Source organism: Astyanax mexicanus, chromosome 4, assembly GCF_023375975.1.
Source record: "Astyanax mexicanus isolate ESR-SI-001 chromosome 4, AstMex3_surface, whole genome shotgun sequence".
NCBI lineage: Eukaryota > Metazoa > Chordata > Actinopteri > Characiformes > Acestrorhamphidae > Astyanax > Astyanax mexicanus.
In genome coordinates, this window is record NC_064411.1 from 22076039 (window position 1) to 22099219 (window position 23181).

A 23181-nucleotide genomic window follows, 5' to 3' on the forward strand; every position below is an offset into this window, starting at 1 on the left:
CTACCGATCCATAATGCACAAAAAAATTGAATATAAAGCTGATGTTCTAGTGTGATTTTGAAGGACTTTTTAATCTTGGGCCAGAACAAATACACATGATCTGAAGAGTACTAGTCTTCTACTTTAAGGAAAACCTGGAATTAGCCTGGCCCAAGCTGATTTTATACTTTAAAATGAACTGGCAACATGGTATAACGAGCCATAATGCACAAAAAAATTGAATATAAAGCTGATGTTCTAGTGTGATTTTGAAGGACTTTTTAATCTTGGGCCAGAACAAATACACATGATCTGAAGAGAACTAGTCTTCTACCTTAAGGAAAACCTGGAATTAGCCTGGCCTGAGCTGATTTTATACTTTAAAATGAACTGGCAACATGGAATAACGATCCATAATGCACAAAAAAATTGAATATAAAGCTGATGTTCTAGTGTGATTTTGAAGGACTTTTTAATCTTGGGCCAGAACAAATACACATGATCTGAAGAGAACTAGTCTGCTACTTTAAGGAAAACCTGGAATTAGCCTGGCCCGAGCTGATTTTATACTTTAAAATTAACTGGCAACATGGCCTACCGATCCATAATGCACAAAAAAATTGAATATAAAGCTGATGTTCTAGTGTGATTTTGAAGGACTTTTTAATCTTGGGCCAGAACAAATACACATGATCTGAAGAGTACTAGTCTTCTACTTTAAGGAAAACCTGGAATTAGCCTGGCCCAAGCTGATTTTATACTTTAAAATGAACTGGCAACATGGTATAACGAGCCATAATGCACAAAAAAATTGAATATAAAGCTGATGTTCTAGTGTGATTTTGAAGGACTTTTTAATCTTGGGCCAGAACAAATACACATGATCTGAAGAGAACTAGTCTTCTACCTTAAGGAAAACCTGGAATTAGCCTGGCCCGAGCTGATTTTATACTTTAAAATTAACTGGCAACATGGCCTACCGATCCATAATGCACAAAAAAATTGAATATAAAGCTGATGTTCTAGTGTGATTTTGAAGGACTTTTTAATCTTGGGCCAGACCAAATAAACATGATCTGAAGAGTACTAGTTTTCTGCCTTCAGGAAAACCTGGAATTGGCCTGGCCCAAGCTGATTTTATACTTTAAAATTAACTGGCAACATGGCATACCGATCCATAAGGCACAAAAAAGTTTAATTTAAAGCTGATGTTCTAGTGTGATTTTGAAGGACTTTTTAATCTTGGGCCAGACCAAATACACATAATCTGAAGAGTACTAGTCTTCTTCTTTAAGGAAAACCTGGAATTAGCCTGGCCCGAGCTGATTTTATACTTTAAAATTAACTGGCAACATGGCCTACCGATCCATAATGCACAAAAAAAATTAATATAAAGCTGATGTTCTAGTGTGATTTTGAAGGACTTTTTAATCTTGGGCCAGAACAAATACACATGATCTGAAGAGTACTAGTCTTCTTCTTTAAGGAAAACCTGGAATTAGCCTGGCCCAAGCTGATTTTATACTTTAAAATGAACTGGCAACATGGAATAACGATCCATAATGCACAAAAAAATTGAATATAAAGCTGATGTTCTAGTGTGATTTTGAAGGACTTTTTAATCTTGGGCCAGAACAAATACACATGATCTGAAGAGAACTAGTCTGCTACTTTAAGGAAAACCTGGAATTAGCCTGGCCCGAGCTGATTTTATACTTTAAAGTTAACTGGCAACATGGCCTACCGATCCATAATGCACAAAAAAATTTAATATAAAGCTGATGTTCTAGTGTGATTTTGAAGGACTTTTTAATCTTGGGCCAGAACAAATACACATGATCTGAAGAGAACTAGTCTGCTACTTTAAGGAAAACCTGGAATTAGCCTGGCCCAAGCTGATTTTATACTTTAAAGTTAACTGGCAACATGGCCTACCGATCCATAATGCACAAAAAAATTGAATATAAAGCTGATGTTCTAGTGTGATTTTGAAGGACTTTTTAATCTTGGGCCAGAACAAATACACATGATCTGAAGAGAACTAGTCTTCTACCTTAAGGAAAACCTGGAATTAGCCTGGCCCGAGCTGATTTTATACTTTAAAATTAACTGGCAACATGGCCTACCGATCCATAATGCACAAAAAAATTGAATATAAAGCTGATGTTCTAGTGTGATTTTGAAGGACTTTTTAATCTTGGGCCAGAACAAATACACATGATCTGAAGAGTACTAGTCTTCTACTTTAAGGAAAACCTGGAATTAGCTTGGCCCAAGCTGATTTTATACTTTAAAATGAACTGGCAACATGGTATAACGAGCCATAATGCACAAAAAAATTGAATATAAAGCTGACGTTCTAGTGTGATTTTGAAGGACTTTTTAATCTTGGGCCAGAACAAATACACATGATCTGAAGAGTACTAGTCTTCTACCTTAAGGAAAACCTGGAATTAGCCTGGCCCGAGCTGATTTTATACTTTAAAATTAACTGGCAACATGGCCTACCGATCCATAATGCACAAAAAAATTGAATATAAAGCTGATGTTCTAGTGTGTTTTGAAGGACTTTTTAATCTTGGGCCAGACCAAATAAACATGATCTGAAGAGTACTAGTCTTCTTCTTTAAGGAAAACCTGGAAATAGCCTGGACCGAGCTGATTTTATACTTTAAAATTAACTGGCAACGTGGCCTACCGATCCATAATGCACAAAAAAATTGAATATAAAGCTGATGTTCTAGTGTGATTTTGAAGGACTTTTTAATCTTGGGCCAGAACAAATACACATGATCTGAAGAGTACTAGTCTTCTACTTTAAGGAAAACCTGGAATTAGCTTGGCCCAAGCTGATTTTATACTTTAAAATGAACTGGCAACATGGTATAACGAGCCATAATGCACAAAAAAATTGAATATAAAGCTGACGTTCTAGTGTGATTTTGAAGGACTTTTTAATCTTGGGCCAGAACAAATACACATGATCTGAAGAGTACTAGTCTTCTACCTTAAGGAAAACCTGGAATTAGCCTGGCCCGAGCTGATTTTATACTTTAAAATTAACTGGCAACATGGCCTACCGATCCATAATGCACAAAAAAATTGAATATAAAGCTGATGTTCTAGTGTGTTTTGAAGGACTTTTTAATCTTGGGCCAGACCAAATAAACATGATCTGAAGAGTACTAGTCTTCTTCTTTAAGGAAAACCTGGAATTAGCCTGGCCCGAGCTGATTTTATACTTTAAAATTAACTGGCAACGTGGCCTACCGATCCATAATGCACAAAAAAATTGAATATAAAGCTGATGTTCTAGTGTGATTTTGAAGGACTTTTTAATCTTGGGCCAGAACAAATACACATGATCTGAAGAGTACTAGTCTTCTACTTTAAGGAAAACCTGGAATTAGCCTGGCCCAAGCTGATTTTATACTTTAAAATGAACTGGCAACATGGTATAACGAGCCATAATGCACAAAAAAATTGAATATAAAGCTGATGTTCTAGTGTGATTTTGAAGGACTTTTTAATCTTGGGCCAGAACAAATACACATGATCTGAAGAGAACTAGTCTTCTACCTTAAGGAAAACCTGGAATTAGCCTGGCCCGAGCTGATTTTATACTTTAAAATGAACTGGCAACATGGAATAACGATCCATAATGCACAAAAAAATTGAATATAAAGCTGATGTTCTAGTGTGATTTTGAAGGACTTTTTAATCTTGGGCCAGAACAAATACACATGATCTGAAGAGAACTAGTCTGCTACTTTAAGGAAAACCTGGAATTAGCCTGGCCCGAGCTGATTTTATACTTTAAAATTAACTGGCAACATGGCCTACCGATCCATAATGCACAAAAAAATTGAATATAAAGCTGATGTTCTAGTGTGATTTTGAAGGACTTTTTAATCTTGGGCCAGAACAAATACACATGATCTGAAGAGAACTAGTCTGCTACTTTAAGGAAAACCTGGAATTAGCCTGGCCCAAGCTGATTTTATACTTTAAAGTTAACTGGCAACATGGCCTACCGATCCATAATGCACAAAAAAATTGAATATAAAGCTGATGTTCTAGTGTGATTTTGAAAGACTTTTTAATCTTGGGCCAGAACAAATACACATGATCTGAAGAGAACTAGTCTTCTACCTTAAGGAAAACCTGGAATTAGCCTGGCCCGAGCTGATTTTATACTTTAAAATTAACTGGCAACATGGCCTACCGATCCATAATGCACAAAAAAATTGAATATAAAGCTGATGTTCTAGTGTGATTTTGAAGGACTTTTTAATCTTGGGCCAGAACAAATACACATGATCTGAAGAGTACTAGTCTTCTACCTTAAGGAAAACCTGGAATTAGCCTGGCCCGAGCTGATTTTATACTTCAAAATGAACTGGCAACATGGCATACCGATCCATAAGGCACAAAAAAGTTTAATTTAAAGCTGATGTTCTAGTGTGATTTTGAAGGACTTTTTAATCTTGGGCCAGACCAAATACACATGATCTGAAGAGTACTAGTCTTCTTCTTTAAGGAAAACCTGGAATTAGCCTGGCCCGAGCTGATTTTATACTTTAAAATGAACTGGCAACATGGCCTACCGATCCATAAGGCACAAAAAACTTTAATATAAAGCTGATGTTCTAGTGTGATTTTGAAGGACTTTTTAATCTTGGGCCAGAACAAGTACACATGATCTGAAGAGAACTAGTCTTCTTCTTTAAGGAAAACCTGGAATTAGCCTGGCCCGAGCTGATTTTATACTTTAAAATGAACTGGCAACATGGAATAATGATCCATAATGCACAAAAAAATTGAATATAAAGCTGATGTTCTAGTGTGATTTTGAAGGACTTTTTAATCTTGGGCCAGAACAAATATACATGATCTGAAGAGAACTAGTCTGCTACTTTAAGGAAAACCTGGAATTAGCCTGGCCCGAGCTGATTTTATACTTTAAAATTAACTGGCAACGTGGCCTACCGATCCATAATGCACAAAAAAATTGAATATAAAGCTGATGTTCTAGTGTGATTTTGAAGGACTTTTTAATCTTGGGCCAGACCAAATAAACATGATCTGAAGAGTACTAGTCTTCTTCTTTAAGGAAAACCTGGAATTAGCCTGGCCCGAGCTGATTTTATACTTTAAAATTAACTGGCAACGTGGCCTACCGATCCATAATGCACAAAAAAATTGAATATAAAGCTGATGTTCTAGTGTGATTTTGAAGGACTTTTTAATCTTGGGTCAGAACAAATACACATGATCTGAAGAGTACTAGTCTTCTACTTTAAGGAAAACCTGGAATTAGCCTGGCCCAAGCTGATTTTATACTTTAAAATGAACTGGCAACATGGTATAACGAGCCATAATGCACAAAAAAATTGAATATAAAGCTGATGTTCTAGTGTGATTTTGAAGGACTTTTTAATCTTGGGCCAGAACAAATACACATGATCTGAAGAGAACTAGTCTTCTACCTTAAGGAAAACCTGGAATTAGCCTGGCCTGAGCTGATTTTATACTTTAAAATGAACTGGCAACATGGAATAACGATCCATAATGCACAAAAAAATTGAATATAAAGCTGATGTTCTAGTGTGATTTTGAAGGACTTTTTAATCTTGGGCCAGAACAAATACACATGATCTGAAGAGAACTAGTCTTCTACCTTAAGGAAAACCTGGAATTAGCCTGGCCCGAGCTGATTTTATACTTTAAAATTAACTGGCAACATGGCCTACCGATCCATAATGCACAAAAAAATTTAATATAAAGCTGATGTTCTAGTGTGATTTTGAAGGACTTTTTAATCTTGGGCCAGACCAAATAAACATGATCTGAAGAGTACTAGTTTTCTGCCTTAAGGAAAACCTGGAATTGGCCTGGCCCAAGCTGATTTTATACTTTAAAATTAACTGGCAACATGGCATACCGATCCATAAGGCACAAAAAAGTTTAATTTAAAGCTGATGTTCTAGTGTGATTTTGAAGGACTTTTTAATCTTGGGCCAGACCAAATACACATAATCTGAAGAGTACTAGTCTTCTTCTTTAAGGAAAACCTGGAATTAGCCTGGCCCGAGCTGATTTTATACTTTAAAATTAACTGGCAACATGGCCTACCGATCCATAATGCACAAAAAAAATTAATATAAAGCTGATGTTCTAGTGTGATTTTGAAGGACTTTTTAATCTTGGGCCAGAACAAATACACATGATCTGAAGAGTACTAGTCTTCTTCTTTAAGGAAAACCTGGAATTAGCCTGGCCCGAGCTGATTTTATACTTTAAAATGAACTGGCAACATGGCCTACCGATCCATAAGGCACAAAAAACTTTAATATAAAGCTGATGTTCTAGTGTGATTTTGAAGGACTTTTTAATCTTGGGCCAGAACAAGTACACATGATCTGAAGAGAACTAGTCTTCTTCTTTAAGGAAAACCTGGAATTAGCCTGGCCCGAGCTGATTTTATACTTTAAAATGAACTGGCAACATTGAATAACGATCCATAATGCACAAAAAAACTGAATATAAAGCTGATGTTCTAGTGTGATTTTGAAGGACTTTTTAATCTTGGGCCAGAACAAATACACATGATCTGAAGAGTACTAGTCTTCTACTTTAAGAAAAACCTGGAATTAGCCTGGCCCAAGCTGATTTTATACTTTAAAATGAACTGGCAACATGGTATAATGAGCCATAATAAACAATGTTTTATGTAAAGTTGATGTTCCAGTGTGATTTTGAAGGACTTTTTCATCTTGGGCCAGACCAAATACACATGTTCTAAAGAGTACTAGTCTTCTACTTTAAGGAAAACCTGGAATTAGCCTGGCCCAAGCTGATTTTATACTTTAAAATTAACTGGCAACATGGTATAATGAGCCATAATAAACAATGTTTTATGTAAAGTTGATGTTCCAGTGTGATTTTGAAGGACTTTTTCATCTTGGGCCAGACCAAATACACATGTTCTAAAGAGTACTAGTCTTCTACGTTAAGGAAAACCTGGAATTAGCCTGGCCCAAGCTGATTTTATACTTTAAAATGAACTGGCAACATGGAATACGGATCCATAATGCACAATTGTTTTTATGTAAAGCTGATGTTCTAGTGTGATTTTGAAGGACTTTTTCATCTTGGGCCAGAACAAATACACATGATCTGAAGAGTACTAGTCTTCTACTTTAAGAAAAACCTGTAATTAGCCTGTCCCGAGCTGATTTTATACTTTAAAATGAACTGGCAACATGGTATAACGAGCCATTTTGCACAAAAAAAGCCACTGTTCCAGTACAATTTTGAAGATTTTTTTAATCTTGAGCCAGAACAAATACACATGATCTGAAGAGAACTAGTCTTCTACTTTAAGGAAAACTTGGAATTAGCCTGGCCCAAGCTGATTTTATTCTTTAAAATGAACTGGCAACATGACATGAAAGCCATTTTGCACAGAAATAATGAATATAAAGCATTGATTTTGAGAATACCAGAACACTTCATCTCATGTGTATTTGGTCTGAAAAAAAAGTCCAAAATCATACTGGAATATCAGCTTTAAATAATATTTTTTTTGTGCTGCCATGTTGCCAATTAATTGTGCAGTCTAAATTCAGCTCGGGCCAGGCTAATTCCAGGTTTTCCTTAAAGTAGAAGACTAGTACTCTTCAGATCATGTGTATTTGTTCTGGCCCAAGATGAAAAAGTCCTTCAAAATCACACTGGAACATCAGCTTTACATAAAAAAATTGTGCTTTATGGATCGGTATTCCATGTTGCCAGTTCATTTTAAAGTATAAAATCAGCTCGGGCCAGGCTAATTCCAGGTTTTCCTCTGGCCCAAGATTAAAAAGTCCTTCAAAATCACACTAGAACATCAGCTTAATATTCAATTTTTTTGTGCATTATGGATCGGTAGGCCATGTTGCCAGTTCATTTTAAAGTATTAAATCAGCTCGGGCCAGGCTAATTCCAGGTTTTCCTTAAAGTAGCAGACTAGTTCTCTTCAGATCATGTGTATTTGTTCTGGCCCAAGATTAAAAAGTCCTTCAAAATCACACTAGAACATCAGCTTTATATTCAATTTTTTTGTGCATTATGGATCGTTATTCCATGTTGCCAGTTCATTTTAAAGTATAAAATCAGCTCGGGCCAGGCTAATTCCAGGTTTTCCTTAAAGAAGAAGACTAGTACTCTTCAGATCATGTGTATTTGGTCTGGCCCAAGATTAAAAAGTCCTTCAAAATCACACTGGAACATCAGCTTTACATAAAAAAAATTGTGCATTATGGCTCGTTATACCATGTTGCCAGTTCATTTTTAAGTATAAAATCAGCTTGGGCCAGGCTAATTCCAGGTTTTCCTTAAAGTAGCAGACTAGTTCTCTTCAGATCATGTGTATTTGTTCTGGCCCAAGATTAAAAAGTCCTTCAAAATCACACTAGAACATCAGCTTTATATTAAATTTTTCTGTGCATTATGGATCGTTATTCCATGTTGCCAGTTCATTTTAAAGTATAAAATCAGCTCGGGCCAGGCTAATTCCAGGTTTTCCTTAAAGTAGCAGACTAGTACTCTTCAGATCATGTGTATTTGTTCTGGCCCAAGATTAAAAAGTCCTTCAAAATCACACTAGAACATCAGCTTTATATTAATTTTTTTTGTGCATTATGGATCGTTATTCCATGTTGCCAGTTCATTTTAAAGTATAAAATCAGCTCGGGCCAGGCTAATTCCAGGTTTTCCTTAAAGAAGAAGACTAGTACTCTTCAGATCATGTGTATTTGGTCTGGCCCAAGATGAAAAAGTCTTTCAAAATCACACTAGAACATCAGCTTTACATAAAAAAAATTGTGCATTATGGCTCGTTATACCATGTTGCCAGTTCATTTTAAAGTATAAAATCAGCTTGGGCCAGGCTAATTCCAGGTTTTCCTTAAAGTAGAAGACTAGTTCTCTTCAGATCATGTGTATTTGTTCTGGCCCAAGATTAAAAAGTCCTTCAAAATCACACTAGAACATCAGCTTTACATAAAAAAAATTGTGCATTATGGCTCGTTATACCATGTTGCCAGTTCATTTTAAAGTATAAAATCAGCTCGGGCCAGGCTAATTCCAGGTTTTCCTTAAAGTAGCAGACTAGTACTCTTCAGATCATGTGTATTTGTTCTGGCCCAAGATTAAAAAGTCCTTCAAAATCACACTAGAACATCAGCTTTATATTAAATTTTTTTGTGCATTATGGATCGTTATTCCATGTTGCCAGTTCATTTTAAAGTATAAAATGAGCTCGGGCCAGGCTAATTCCAGGTTTTCCTTAAAGAAGAAGACTAGTACTCTTCAGATCATGTGTATTTGGTCTGGCCCAAGATGAAAAAGTCTTTCAAAATCACACTAGAACATCAGCTTTACATAAAAAAAATTGTGCATTATGGCTCGTTATACCATGTTGCCAGTTCATTTTAAAGTATAAAATCAGCTTGGGCCAGGCTAATTCCAGGTTTTCCTTAAAGTAGAAGACTAGTTCTCTTCAGATCATGTGTATTTGTTCTGGCCCAAGATTAAAAAGTCCTTCAAAATCACACTAGAACATCAGCTTTATATTCAATTTTTTTGTGCATTATGGATCGGTAGGCCACGTTGCCAGTTAATTTTAAAGTATAAAATCAGCTCGGGCCAGGCTAATTCCAGGTTTTCCTTAAAGAAGAAGACTAGTACTCTTCAGATCATGTGTATTTGGTCTGGCCCAAAATTAAAAAGTCCTTCAAAATCACACTAGAACATCAGCTTTATATTCAATTTTTTTGTGCATTATGGATCGGTAGGCCATGTTGCCAGTTAATTTTAAAGTATAAAATCAGCTCGGGCCAGGCTAATTCCAGGTTTTCCTTAAAGAAGAAGACTAGTTCTCTTCAGATCATGTGTATTTGTTCTGGCCCAAGATTAAAAAGTCCTTCAAAATCACACTAGAACATCAGCTTTATATTAAATTTTTCTGTGCATTATGGATCGTTATTCCATGTTGCCAGTTCATTTTAAAGTATAAAATCAGCTCGGGCCAGGCTAATTCCAGGTTTTCCTTAAAGTAGCAGACTAGTTCTCTTCAGATCATGTGTATTTGTTCTGGCCCAAGATTAAAAAGTCCTTCAAAATCACACTAGAACATCAGCTTTACATAAAAAAAATTGTGCATTATGGCTCGTTATACCATGTTGCCAGTTCATTTTAAAGTATAAAATCAGCTCGGGCCAGGCTAATTCCAGGTTTTCCTTAAAGTAGAAGACTAGTACTCTTCAGATCATGTGTATTTGTTCTGGCCCAAGATTAAAAAGTCCTTCAAAATCACACTAGAACATCAGCTTTATATTCAATTTTTTTTGTGCATTATGGATCGTTATTCCATGTTGCCAGTTCATTTTAAAGTATAAAATCAGCTCGGGCCAAGCTAATTCCAGGTTTTCCTTAAAGAAGAAGACTAGTACTCTTCAGATCATGTGTATTTGGTCTGGCCCAAGATGAAAAAGTCTTTCAAAATCACACTAGAACATCAGCTTTACATAAAAAAAATTGTGCATTATGGCTCGTTATACCATGTTGCCAGTTCATTTTAAAGTATAAAATCAGCTTGGGCCAGGCTAATTCCAGGTTTTCCTTAAAGTAGAAGACTAGTTCTCTTCAGATCATGTGTATTTGTTCTGGCCCAAGATTAAAAAGTCCTTCAAAATCACACTAGAACATCAGCTTTATATTCAATTTTTTTGTGCATTATGGATCGGTAGGCCACGTTGCCAGTTAATTTTAAAGTATAAAATGAGCTCGGGCCAGGCTAATTCCAGGTTTTCCTTAAAGAAGAAGACTAGTACTCTTCAGATCATGTGTATTTGTTCTGGCCCAACATGAAAAAGTTCTTCAAAATCACACTTGAACATCTGCCTCATATTTTTTGAGCGCAATGGCTTTTAAAATATAATTTTATTAAATATATATTTAATTATTTATTGTAATATATAATTATAAATTCAGTAATTAAAATAAATATTTTACAATATACAAAATTACATTTAATACGATATTGTATATTTACATTGTTAATAAAGAGATGTACTGCTTTTCTTCATTCTATCTCCTTCAGTGTTGATCTGTGATGTGTTTAATATAAACAGCGGGTGTTTGTGAACGCTCCCTTTAGTTCACGGTGGTTCAGTGAAGCGGCAGCTGCGAATATCAAACCAACTTCAGCCGGGGAATACGAGGCTGCGAATATCGAGCCAAACGAATCTGGAGCTGCGAATATCAAACCAACTTCAGCCTCGTACACACAGAACAGACGCCTTTCAACCACAGAAGAGAAGCTGAAAGCGGCAGAATATGGATTTATAGAGCTATAGGTTACAGTGAGGTTGGTAAAAAAATAAAAATATTAAACTTATGACTGTCTACTTCTGTTGCTTCATTTTAATTCAAAAACGAGCAAGGAGATCCAGCGTTGAAAAAAAGTGCCAGTGGACACGTACCGTAAGGAGCTGGTAACTGCCTGTGTCTGTAGTCTACAGGCAGTTACCAGCTCCTTAGAACCCCGGACTTGAGAAGGTGCGTTAAATTTACATTGGAACTGGAACACGGAGCTCCGAACAATGTAACCTCTGAACTGAACGCTTCCTAGTTTAAAAACGAGGGCATTGTGGAACACAGAATTCCACAAACGTACAGTTAATTAAATTAAAACCCCAACGTTTATGCTTGTAGATGGTAGATTTCGGATGAGGTCACTATAATCATCTGCGCCCATGGTGAGACCCCTGCTCTGTAGTGTTTATGCGTCTCATTTTGACCCTGTGGCTATAAAGACTTCCTAAAATCAAACTTGGGTAAAGGGAGGAACTAGAAGAGTTTGTGATACAGAGAGGAAAAAAGGAGGAAAAAAATTGGAGCAAGCCAGAGCTCAGGGTAAAAACTGGCATAAATTTATTTTTATGCAAACTAAAATCCAAAACTGAGTGACTGTAGACAGGTGTTTCAGTTTCATTGTCCAACCCCGGTATGTCCCAAATGTGTCTATAAACTGGGTATAGGATATATATGATATCTCAATAAATTTTATAAAACATATTTTCTTTTTTTTTTGTTTTCAGCTCAGAAAGTCCTTTTGTAACGATTGTAATAATACTTTTTATTAATTTAAGCAATGTCTTTTTTTCCACAGATCTTTCAGACACATCCCATGTAAAAATGTCCCCAGAACTCGTCAAGCTAGTCATACGGTTAGCTTATTAGAATAGGCAGCAGTGACTTCATTTAACTCAATAGAAAAAAGGGCAATTCTGTTTATATTCTTTTTCCTAAAGTTCATATTAATACTTGTAAAGGGTTAATCATTTAGTGGGTGTTAACATATGAACAGCTCAGGCATGAGGGATTGTGGTAGCTGCCTACCGTTTCATACACAGCCAGTCTATCTCTGCTCTCTCCTACTGGTATGCAGATTAGCTAAGTGTCAAACGGTCAGGTTGTTACCGTCATTTAATGGTCCATATTATGTCAATTTACATTTGAGATTTGTAGGTATAAACATACACATATTCACACACATATTTTTTCACAGTTTATTTTTTCACCTGCATATCCGATTAGCCTAAATTTTACCCTGTATATTTAATTCCCAGCGCCAGAGAGCTTTATTTTCGTGATAAATATTTCTTAAAACTGCATTGACACTAATGTGGTGACGTGTTTGTGTGTGTTGTGTTGGTACATGTAGATCAGGTGCAGCAGTGCTGCTGGGGTTTTTAAACACAGGGTTCAAACACCTTTTACAAGGTAAAATTCAAGCACTTTTCAAGCACTTTCAAGGCCCATTTTCAAGTTTTTTTCAGCACCTTTGAGCAAAGTGGTAAATTAATGATAACGGTGATATCTCAAAACTGCAATTCAGCGATAATCAATATATTGCAAAACTATTCTCCACACTTCACAGCGACTGAGCTACTGAGAAAAAAAAACACTTCTATGTAAGTAAATAGCAGGAGTTATGGATTTATTGGTGTCAGTTTCACACAAGTTAAATACCAATGTTCTCAAAATACTGAGTATCTCAACATAATGTGTATCCAGTAAATTTCGTTCCACTTCACGATTGAAAGATTATTGATCTACTGTTCGAATTATGATGTATCTGGCATGATACGTCATAAAGACGAAAAGGAGATCCAGTCCAAAATTGTAGTTCCGTCAGATTTTATTCAAAGAATCTTCTGAGCAAAACAGTTTTTTTGGATGCATCAAAAATTGAGTAAAAAGATTATTGAAAAATGAATTGAAATAAAAAGGTGAAAATAAGAGGAAAACCCCAAAGGTGAGAAAAGTTGGGGTTTCCAGAGTTCTCGGCTGTGTGAACAGGACCTGTGGCTCTGTAGTCCCTCTCGGGAGAAGCTCTCCCGCCCAACTCTACTCTTCTTCCTAGACAGAGTCTAATAAAAACAGGCATTCGCCTGGCCTCAGTCTAATGGTGTGTGAGGAGGCTCCTCACACCCCCCGGATCCTGATACTGATAAGCAGTTATTCATCCTATACGTCAGCCGAGAACTCGGTCACCCCAACCTTATCAGACTATAGATTACATGTACAGAAACTCATGGTTCCGCTGGAAAAAATCAATCATGCTAAGTTGCAAGAAAAACGGCCTTGCTTTGAGCACAAGGACACAATATACATACATTCTAAGTCACAATGTGAATCATCATGAATCGTGCTAAATGCTTGAATAACATACTGATTAAGTGAAATGCTGATTTAGTTACACACAGATTAACCCTTTAATCAATGAACAATGAACATAGTAAGGCAAATCTCCTCCGTATTCTTACACACTTGTTAATTCTTCACAAAAAACAAACAAAAAAATCATATATTTATGTTTGAAGCCCAAAATGTGGCAAAAGTTTGAAAAGTTCAAGGGGGGGCCGAATACTTTTGCAAGGCACTGTATATAGTGGTTGCTTGAATGTATGTTTGGCTGTGTACAAAAGCTTTTGGCTAAATGCTTAAGTTGAAAGAATAGATAAGATTGCAGATCTTGCAATATTAAAGCCTTTTATTGAATCACATAGATATGAATATGAGTAAATACATAAGGTGATGTAAAACAACGATAATAGCTGGTACTGGATAAAACAATCAATAAAGTAAATGGATTAGATATTTTTAGTACCTTTAGAGATATAAAAAAACCCTTTAGCAAAACGATACCAAATAAGGAAAAGATAACAGAGTATATAACTTGAGCAACACAACACAACCAAATATCCCTGTAGATTAACTTGCAGATTTTTAATCAGACTGACTGAACCATAGACCAATGAGAAAACCAGTAGAGCAGGGGTGTCAAACTCATTTTAGCCGAGGGCCACATTGGCATATTGGCTGTCCTCTGAGGGCCAGATGGAACTTATAAATGTAATAAAATGTAACCAAATGTAATATAAAATGAATGTAATTACTCCTTAATGTTAAATAACTCTCAATATACTATTTATTCAATCAAATAGTACAGTTGCATGGAAAAAATGTTTGCTTGTTGCTCTATTAACATAAATCCTTTTAATTTGTCATGTTATGAAATCCAAAAACTCCATCAATCAAGAACCAAACTAGTCAAGTGAATAGGAATGACATAAAATACAAGTTACATTAACTTTGATCAAAACGTTTGATACTGAAATAAGGCTTAATAAATATAAAATCAAAAATTGTGAGCTGTTAAGAACATGTGATAGATTTAGCATTTCCTCAGATTTAGCAGTTCCTCATACAACCACTAGTCGGAGCTGCAGCAGCAGCAGCACAAGCCCGCAGTCTTTACTCAGTCAGAGCTACAGCCCAGCCACGGGCTACAGGGCTCAGCTGAGGCAGTCTGGAGCGTTTTTACAGTTTTTAAAATTCTTCTGTGTAGAAAATAAAGATTTTAACCCCACTAACCGGATAATACAGCTCTCTACAGTTCATCTTTCAGCCCAAGCAGCTAACAGCAGCAGTTTAGAGCAGTCGTCACGGAGTCACTGCTCGGATTACATTATAAACAGGTCAGTTAGCGCGCTGCTAACCTCAGGATGTTTATAACTACGGAGTTTAGTGAACACACCACGGCTGCAAGGTTAGACTGTTGAAGGCTACTGAAGACTAATTAAAGTCTATTAGAGGTTATTGAAAGGGTTATTGGGGGCAGAAATCAGTACAGGCTGGTTAGATAAGTGATTCACGTCCTCGTCCTTTGCTGTGGTGAAACTGTGACTAGCGCTGTCACAGTGATGTTTATTAACGTCATTAAAACAGATTTTGTCAGCTATTGTCTTATAAATATTTACACAGAACTTATATCTCTCCTAACAAGCGTTTATTTTGGTCAGTAACACTCTTCGTAACATAAAAGGCATACCGGTCTTTCGCCTTGAAGCACAGCCGTCCGTCTGCATCAGCTTCTCTTTTTCTGGACATTATGGGATAAACGTTTGTATGTCTCAATTCCACCCGCGAAGTTACGCCTTCCCTCCGGCAGGGTTTCCACATCAATGACTACACTGCCGTGTAGTGGCAGTAAGCCGTAACTTCGGGGGTAATACAATCGACAAGCATTGTGGGAAATGTAGTTTTTGGTCAAAGAACGCTTCTGACCTATTTATTATAGACACTAAGATCTTACAAGCTCTCGCTTGGATTTGGCCACATTTGGCCCGCGGGCCTTGTGTTTGACACATGTGCAGTAGAGGGAATCAAGGATCCTGCAGTCTTACTGCTGCATAGCCTGCTGAGTGTTGCTTTCAGTATGGAAACTACAGCTAGACCGTTTTTTTTTTTTTTTTTAACTCTGAAAAGGATTTTGTTGGCCTTTTGTTGCAAGCTAAGAATATTCTCTACTCCTAAGAATACTCTACTCCTTTAAACTACGACATCTAAATTTTAAAAGACTAAGTAATGCTAATCTAACATCTGGAGCAAACACTGGCAGTGCCCTCGCTCCAACTACAAACTACAAACGTGGAGTGGAGGAAAAAATAAAGAAAGTTTTTATATGTAAACAATTGAGAATGTGTTAAGGCTGTAAATGACATAAGTTGACCAAATGATCATTTCCTACTTATGGCAAAGCATATTCAATTTTTAAACCTAAAAATGTCCCAGAATGATAAAATCCTCACTTTTGTTTATTATTAGTTCTAAAGCTAATGCTGAGATTTAATATACGATTTTACTCTGAGCTAGCATCATCGCTTTACTATTTATTCAGCATATCACTGAAAAAATTGTAAAAATGTATGTTCCTAGTTTATGCTGTTAGTGGTACCATTTATGATTCTGTGTGTAAAAACTTCTTAAAACACAACACTAAGTGTTGAAGAGCTCTGCAGGCATTAACTAATGTAGGTATACAAACATACATAAAAACACAGCATGAAATTCAGTAAACATCATCTCTGGATAAGATTCATTTTTCTGAACCTGTAAAAAGCCATTTTTAAATGAAGTTCTTGTAACAGACTGAAGATTTTGTGCATGATGAGGTGTTTTTGGCTGTCTGAAAGATTTAAGGTTTGCATTTTTTATGGCAGAGGAACAGATTTGGGATACTTTTCTATCTTTTGTGAATGCACTGATGTAATATAAGTTCACTCTGTAAAGTAAAACTCTTCCCACAGTCTGAGCAGTGATACGGTTTCTCTCCTGTGTGAATGCGCTGGTGTATTTTGAGATTACTCTGTTGAGTAAAACTCTTCCCACAGTCTGAGCAGTAATACGGTTTCTCTCCTGTGTGAATGCGTTGGTGTATTTTGAGATGACTCTGTCTAGTAAAACTCTTCCCACAGTCGAAACAGTAATACGGTTTCTCTCCTGTGTGAATTCGCTGGTGTATTTTGAGATCACTCTGTCTAGTAAAACTCTTCCCACAGTCTGAGCAGTGATACGGTTTCTCTCCTGTGTGAATGCGCTGGTGTTTTTTGAGATCACTCTGTTTAGTAAAACTCTTCCCACAGTCGAAACAGTAATACGGTTTCTCTCCTGTGTGAATGCGCTGGTGCAGTTTGAGAGTACTCTGTTGATTAAAACTCTTCCCACAGTCTGAGCAGTGATACGGTTTCTCTCCTGTGTGAATGCGCTGGTGTCTTTTGAGATGACTCTGTTCAGTAAAACTCTTCCCACAGTCGAAACAGTAATACGGTTTCTCTCCTGTGTGAATGCGCTGGTGCAGTTTGAGAGTACTCTGTTCAGTAAAACTCTTCCCACAGTCTGAACAGTGATACGGTTTCTCTCCTGTGTGAATGCGCTGGTGTATTTTGAGATTACTCTGTTGATTAAAACTCTTCCCACAGTCTGAGCAGTGATACGGTTTCTCTCCTGTGTGAATGCGCTGGTGTTTTTTGAGATGACTCTGTTGATTAAAACTCTTCCCACAGTCTGAGCAGTGATACGGTTTATCTCCTGTGTGAATGCGCTGGTGTTTTGTGAGAGTACTCTGTTGAGTAAAACTCTTCCCACAGTCTGAGCAGTGATACGGTTTCTCTCCTGTGTGAATGCGCTGGTGTTTTTTGAGATCACTCTCTTGATTAAAACTCTTCCCACAGTCTGAGCAGTGATGTGGTTTCTCTCCTGTGTGAATGCACTGGTGTTTTTTGAGATCACTCTCTTTAGTAAAACTCTTGACAGAGTGCTGATGTTCCTCCATGTTGGGACTTGGCTCCATCTGTCTGTGAAATGTAGCAAACAATTTCTGCGTTTTCAGGAGATTCTTCTGGATGGCTTGTGCTTCACCTCTTTCAGCAGTTTAACACTGTTCTTTATTAAATATCCTGGTTGTTTTTTCTGGAAAAAACAAAGAAAAAAAATTGTGTATTAAAATAAAAGCAGGTCAATTAACCAAAAATAACTACCTACATTAGTTACACTATATGGAGAAAAATACTGGGACACCTTCATACTACAATAAAGGCTTCAGTACTTTTATCCCATTATAAATTCACAGACTTTTTAATATGTAGTTGTATCTTGACTGTCAGCAGGCTGCAGCTGCAAAATGTATGTAGCAGAAACACTGCTGCTGTCCTGAGCACTGAATACAGTGTTATACTACTACTTTAGTAGTATCACACTTTACACTATAATCCATACTACTAAAACTTGAAGCTCAGCTGCGCTCCGGTCCACACCTAGAACCTCCCGCTATGAAGCCGAGCGGAGCGCAGTGCGGCCGAACCGAGTTCCTCGATTAGGCTCGGCCCTGATGCAGAATTTTAGATTTTAGATGCAGAATGAGCACACCTGATGCTTCCACAAGTGATTAAACAGGAGAGATAGTTGAGGGAGGCAGGTCTAATTCAGTGGTTCGGCTTTCAAAGGTCTGATAAACTTCAGCTTGCTCCCAATTGTGCCGGAAAGTGGAGTTGAAGCACTTATGTAGTTTATGTTGTATCTAAGTTATTTCTAGTTGATATAGGTTTGTTTATTTGACGGTGATATCGTGTTCCTTTTATATAAATGAAGGCTTTCTGCATTCTTTATCCTGGATGAGGCACTTTTGTTTTGATCTGTTAAATATGTTAACAAAAGGATAAGAAGCTCTGCCTCTGTTGTAATGTAAAGTTATTTATATTGGTAAAATGTAAATAGGTTATTGGTTTGTGTTTGACAGAGATGTCATGTTTTTATATTGCTACATGCAAATAAAGGTGAGCATTAATTCATTCTGACCATTTTTTAATTTCTAAAGTATTATACAGTTTTTTATGAGAGGAGGCTTTAAAGACAGTAATAGGTACAGATTTCCATTGCAGGGATTCCTAACAGTTTTTCTGAGGCCTTCCAAATATTTATATCGATATCGAAATTATATTGTATCGACCGAAATTAAGGAATTTATCGTGATATAAATTTTGGCCATATCGTCCAGCACTAGCTGTAAATATGTCATACTGCTCTAACAAAGTGTATCTCATTTTATCTTATAAATATCTTTGTAATTTTCTGACTTGCAGTATATCTCTACCCCTCACCTTTTATAATCAAATATTTAGTTTTTCAATACAATAATTTCAGTGACCGGAAGCAGAAAAAGCCTGTATTAAATGTATATGCTTGATGAAGAGTCTCGACCTACCCCTTCCTGTTTTTATGTTCTAGAAATTAGATAATATTACTTTTTTTATTCAGGTGTAGGACCATTTATGGGATAATTTATCTGCATACAATCACAACTCCAGAAATGACATTAATCTGTTTTAATAAGGCAGTATGCCATAAAATAAGAAATAATGTTGCCAATATTTTTGAATATCATGAACTATATTACCCTGAAATATGGAGCCATATCACCCACCCCTAATTATCACATTCAGGGTAGTACTTTCTTGCTGTTTTAAGCAAAAGAAAAATTCACACTGTTTTCATTTCCTATTATATATCTTCTAGAGACATTTTATATATGTTTATGTCCAGTATAATTTATTTTACTTTAATCCTGCATATATGGAGTGCATTATTACCCAGCAAAAAGCTACACATCGGCCCTTCGTGGGCTAAGTGCGGGCACTGTGGGCAGGGGCTAGCCCATTAAAATTCCAAACAGGCCCAACATGGGTTTTCTGTGGGCAGCCTGTTCATTGGCTGGCCCACTCAAATCCTATAAAAGGCCGCTGTGGGCTAGCCTAAACTGGTCCAGTGCATTAATGCCCCTGTAGGCCCAGTGTGGGAATTATTTGGACAGCCAACACTTTGATGCGCCCACACAAATCCCAGGCAGGCCCACTGTGGGTCAGCCCACATTCAGCCTGCACCATTTCACACCCTGAAGGGCCAGTGTGGGATATATGTGGGCAAAGCACAGTTTAGCATGCCCACACAAATCCCATGCAGAGCCAGTGTGGGTCAGCCCAAATTCAGCCTGCACCATTTCATACCCGGTATGGGTTGTATGTCGGCAACCTGCACTTTGGCATGTGCACACAAATCTCATGCAGGCCCACTGTGGGTCAGCCCTAATTCAGCCTGCACCATTTACACACTGTAGGCATTGTGGGTTATTTGTGGGCAGCACGCACACATATGTGAGCATGCCCACACAAATCCTATGCTAGGTTACTCTGGGTCAGCCCAAATTTACCATACAATATTTTACAATCTGAAAGTTTGTGTCATAACAAGTTCATATGAAGGGTATCTGAATATTTTTTATTGTTTTTGTCTGTGAGAGCTAGGTAGATTAGCTAGCTTAGTGGATAGGAGCAACACTGTGTGAAATGTAGTATCAGCTCTGAAAGATTTTCTAAACCAAAAGTGGAGAAAAATCAAGGTACCACAGCAGAGTTGTGCAGAGACCTTTGGAGGGGCACACACACACACACACATAGTAACATCTCATATTTTTCAAGACATATACTGTATAGCTATACATTTTTATTTATAAAAATATTTTTATTTAATATTTTGGATAGCTACGAATTTGCTCCATGGTGCTGATTCATAATCTCACCTTTATTATTGGTAGTGCTGATAATAAATAAATAAAAATATTAAATTATAAATGTTTTTGAGCTTGACTATACACTTTGTGTAAGCCAGCAAGGTTATAAAAGTTACATATTTTTTTATTTTTGCATGTGATATTTAATTGTGAGGATCATGTAACCAACGAATCCACCCCCCTCCCCCTCCCCCCTCCCTGCACGTGCCTTTACCACAGAGCAACGATCAAGCTTAAAGGCAACGTCAGTGAGTGACTTTGGTCTGTCAAAGTGACTGAAAGGTAAGTTATAATTTCTGTTCTACTGTCCGCTTTTCTATTTTTTGCTAAGATACGCTAATGTGGTGCTAATGCAGTTACCACTCTCAGGTTATTGTAGCATTATAAGGGTAGCTATGTTGAAGTTAGCATTGTGCTAAAAAAGTTAGCATTGTCCTAAGTTAGAATGAGAATTTACCTCACATTTAAATAACACGAGGGGCTCCCAAGTTGGCAGCTTATCTCGGCTCTTGGAGAAAGACTGCTGTTAAGTAAGTTAACTTTATATCCAAGTATGTCAACAATAACCAGCTAAGGGAGCAATGGCTTGCTAAGGGAAATATTAAGGGAAATGGAAAATGGAAAGATATCCACTTAAGCTAAGAGAAAGATAGCCAGTTAAGCTAAGGGAAAGATAGCCAGTTAAGCTAAGGGAAAGATAGCCAGTTAAGCTAAGGGAAAGATAGCCAGTTAAGCTAAGGGAAAGATAGCCAGTTAAGCTAAGGGAAAGCTAGCCAGCTAAGCTAACGGAAATATAGCCAGCTAAGCTAAGGGAAAGATATCCAACTAAGCTAACGGAAATATAGCCAGTTAAGCTAACGGAAAGCTAGCCAGTTAAGTTAAGGGAAAGATATTCAGTTAAGCTAATGCAAAGATAGCCAGTTAAGCTAAGGGAAAGATATCATTTTAAAAAGTTTTGGTATTTTTGTGAACCTGATATCCTGATATCGGCCACCTCACATGTTTATAGAATGTAACTACCCGTCACACACAGTGACTGTAAAGGCTATTTATGTTTCACCATGAATAGCCTGAAGAAATTCAAATTCAAATAACTATCACTATATAAGAATCACTGTAATCAAATACAGTCTGCAAATTTCTCTAAAATTAAGCATTGTACATGAAAAGACACTAACTGATGTAGTATTTACCTGACTGCATTCTCATATCTCTATATCAGGGGTGTCAAACTCATTTTGGCCGAGGGCCACATTGGCATATTGGCTGTCCTCCGAGGGCCAGATGTAACCTATAAATGTAATAAAATGTAACCAAATGTAATATATGTAATTACTCCTTAATGTTAAATAACTCTCAATATATTATTTATTCAATCAAATATTACAGTTGCATGGAAAAAATGTTTGCGTGTTGCTCTATTAACATAAATCCTTTTAATTTGTCATGTCATGAAATCCAAAAACTCCATCAATCAAGAACCAAACTATTCAAGTGAATAGAAATGACATCAAGTTATATTAACTTTGATATTAATAAATATAAAATCAAAAATTGTGAGCTGTTAAGAACATAGCATTTCCTCAGATTTAGCAGTTCCTCATCCAACCACTAGTGGGAGCTGCAGCAGCAGCAACACAAGTCCGCAGTCTTCACTGAGTCAGAGCTACAGCCCAGCCACGGGCTACAGGGCTCAGCTCAGCCCAGCCAGTCTGGAGCGATTTTAACATTTTAAGTTCTTCTGTGTATGAAATAAAGACTTTTCTAACCGGATAATACAGCTCTCTACAGTTCATCTTTCAGCCCAACCAGCTAACAGCAGCAGTTTAGAGCAGAGTCACGGAGGCACTGCTAGGATTACATTAAAAACAGGTCAGTTATCGCGCTGCTAACCTCAGGATGTTTATAACTACGGAGTTTAGTGGACACACCATGGCTGCAAGGTTAGACTGTTGAAGGCTACTGAAGACTATTAAAGGCTATTGGAGGTTATTGAAAGGGTTATTGGGGCAGAAATCAGTAAAGGCTGGTTAGATAAGTGATTCACGTGCTCCTCCTTTGCTTCGGTGAAACTGTGAATAGCGCTGTCACAGTGATGTTTATTAACGTCATTAAAACAGATTTTGTCAGCTATTGTCTTCGTAACACAAAAGGCATACCGGTCTTTCGCCTTGAAGCACAGCCGTCCGTCAGCATCAACTTCTCTTTTTCTGGACATTATGGGATAAACATTTATATGTCTCAATTCCACCCGCGAAGTTACGCCTTCCCTCCGGCAGGGTTTCCACATCAATGACTACACTGCCGTGTAGTGGCAGTAAGCCGTAACTTTGCGGGTAATACAATCGACAAGCATTGTGGGAAATGTATTGTTTGGCCAAAGAACGCTTCCTACCTATTTATTATAGACACTAAGATCTTACAAGCTCTCGCGGGCCACATAAAAAGACGTGGCGGGCCACATTTGGCCCGCGGGCCTTGTGTTTGACACATGTGCTCTATATTATCATTTTAAGAGGCCGTGAGAAGATCAATCATGCCACCACCAAAGGATGCAGAGATCGAGCAGGTTGCAAAGGTTTGGCTTTGGAATTCACGGGACCGTTCAGGTGGACGGAAGCATCGTCTCATGCAGTCTCTTCAAAGAAATAGTTAATTCATGATCTATGCTATATTAATGCATA

The 23181-nt window shown here is 37.2% G+C and overlaps 5 protein-coding genes across 7 annotated transcripts in view; 1 reads left to right on the forward strand and 4 right to left on the reverse strand.

Moving 5' to 3' along the window:
- LOC111197605 (zinc finger protein 239-like) overlaps positions 1-23181 on the reverse strand; it is a 270756-nt gene that overhangs the window by 238108 nt on the left and 9467 nt on the right. The gene's annotated exons all lie outside the window — the stretch shown is intronic.
- The window catches only part of LOC111189489 (NACHT, LRR and PYD domains-containing protein 12-like), a 382248-nt gene that overhangs the window by 219148 nt on the left and 139919 nt on the right, over positions 1-23181 (forward strand). The window lies entirely within an intron of this gene.
- The window catches only part of LOC125801287 (zinc finger protein 239-like), a 262488-nt gene that overhangs the window by 41095 nt on the left and 198212 nt on the right, over positions 1-23181 (reverse strand). The window contains exon 1 of one of the 2 annotated variants that reach the window (XR_007438660.1): positions 15853-17842. Coding sequence is in view for 1 of the 2 variants with exons in the window: in XM_049477756.1 (XP_049333713.1) it covers positions 16619-17725 (1107 nt within the window). In the remaining variant the exon portion in view is untranslated. Of the gene's footprint in view, positions 1-13246; positions 17843-23181 lie in introns of those variants that run through there. The other variant, XM_049477756.1, reaches the window with a different exon arrangement.
- LOC111197128 (zinc finger protein 665-like) overlaps positions 1-23181 on the reverse strand; it is a 172004-nt gene that overhangs the window by 41095 nt on the left and 107728 nt on the right. The window lies entirely within an intron of this gene.
- The window catches only part of LOC125801267 (zinc finger protein 271-like), a 251973-nt gene that overhangs the window by 21745 nt on the left and 207047 nt on the right, over positions 1-23181 (reverse strand). The window lies entirely within an intron of this gene.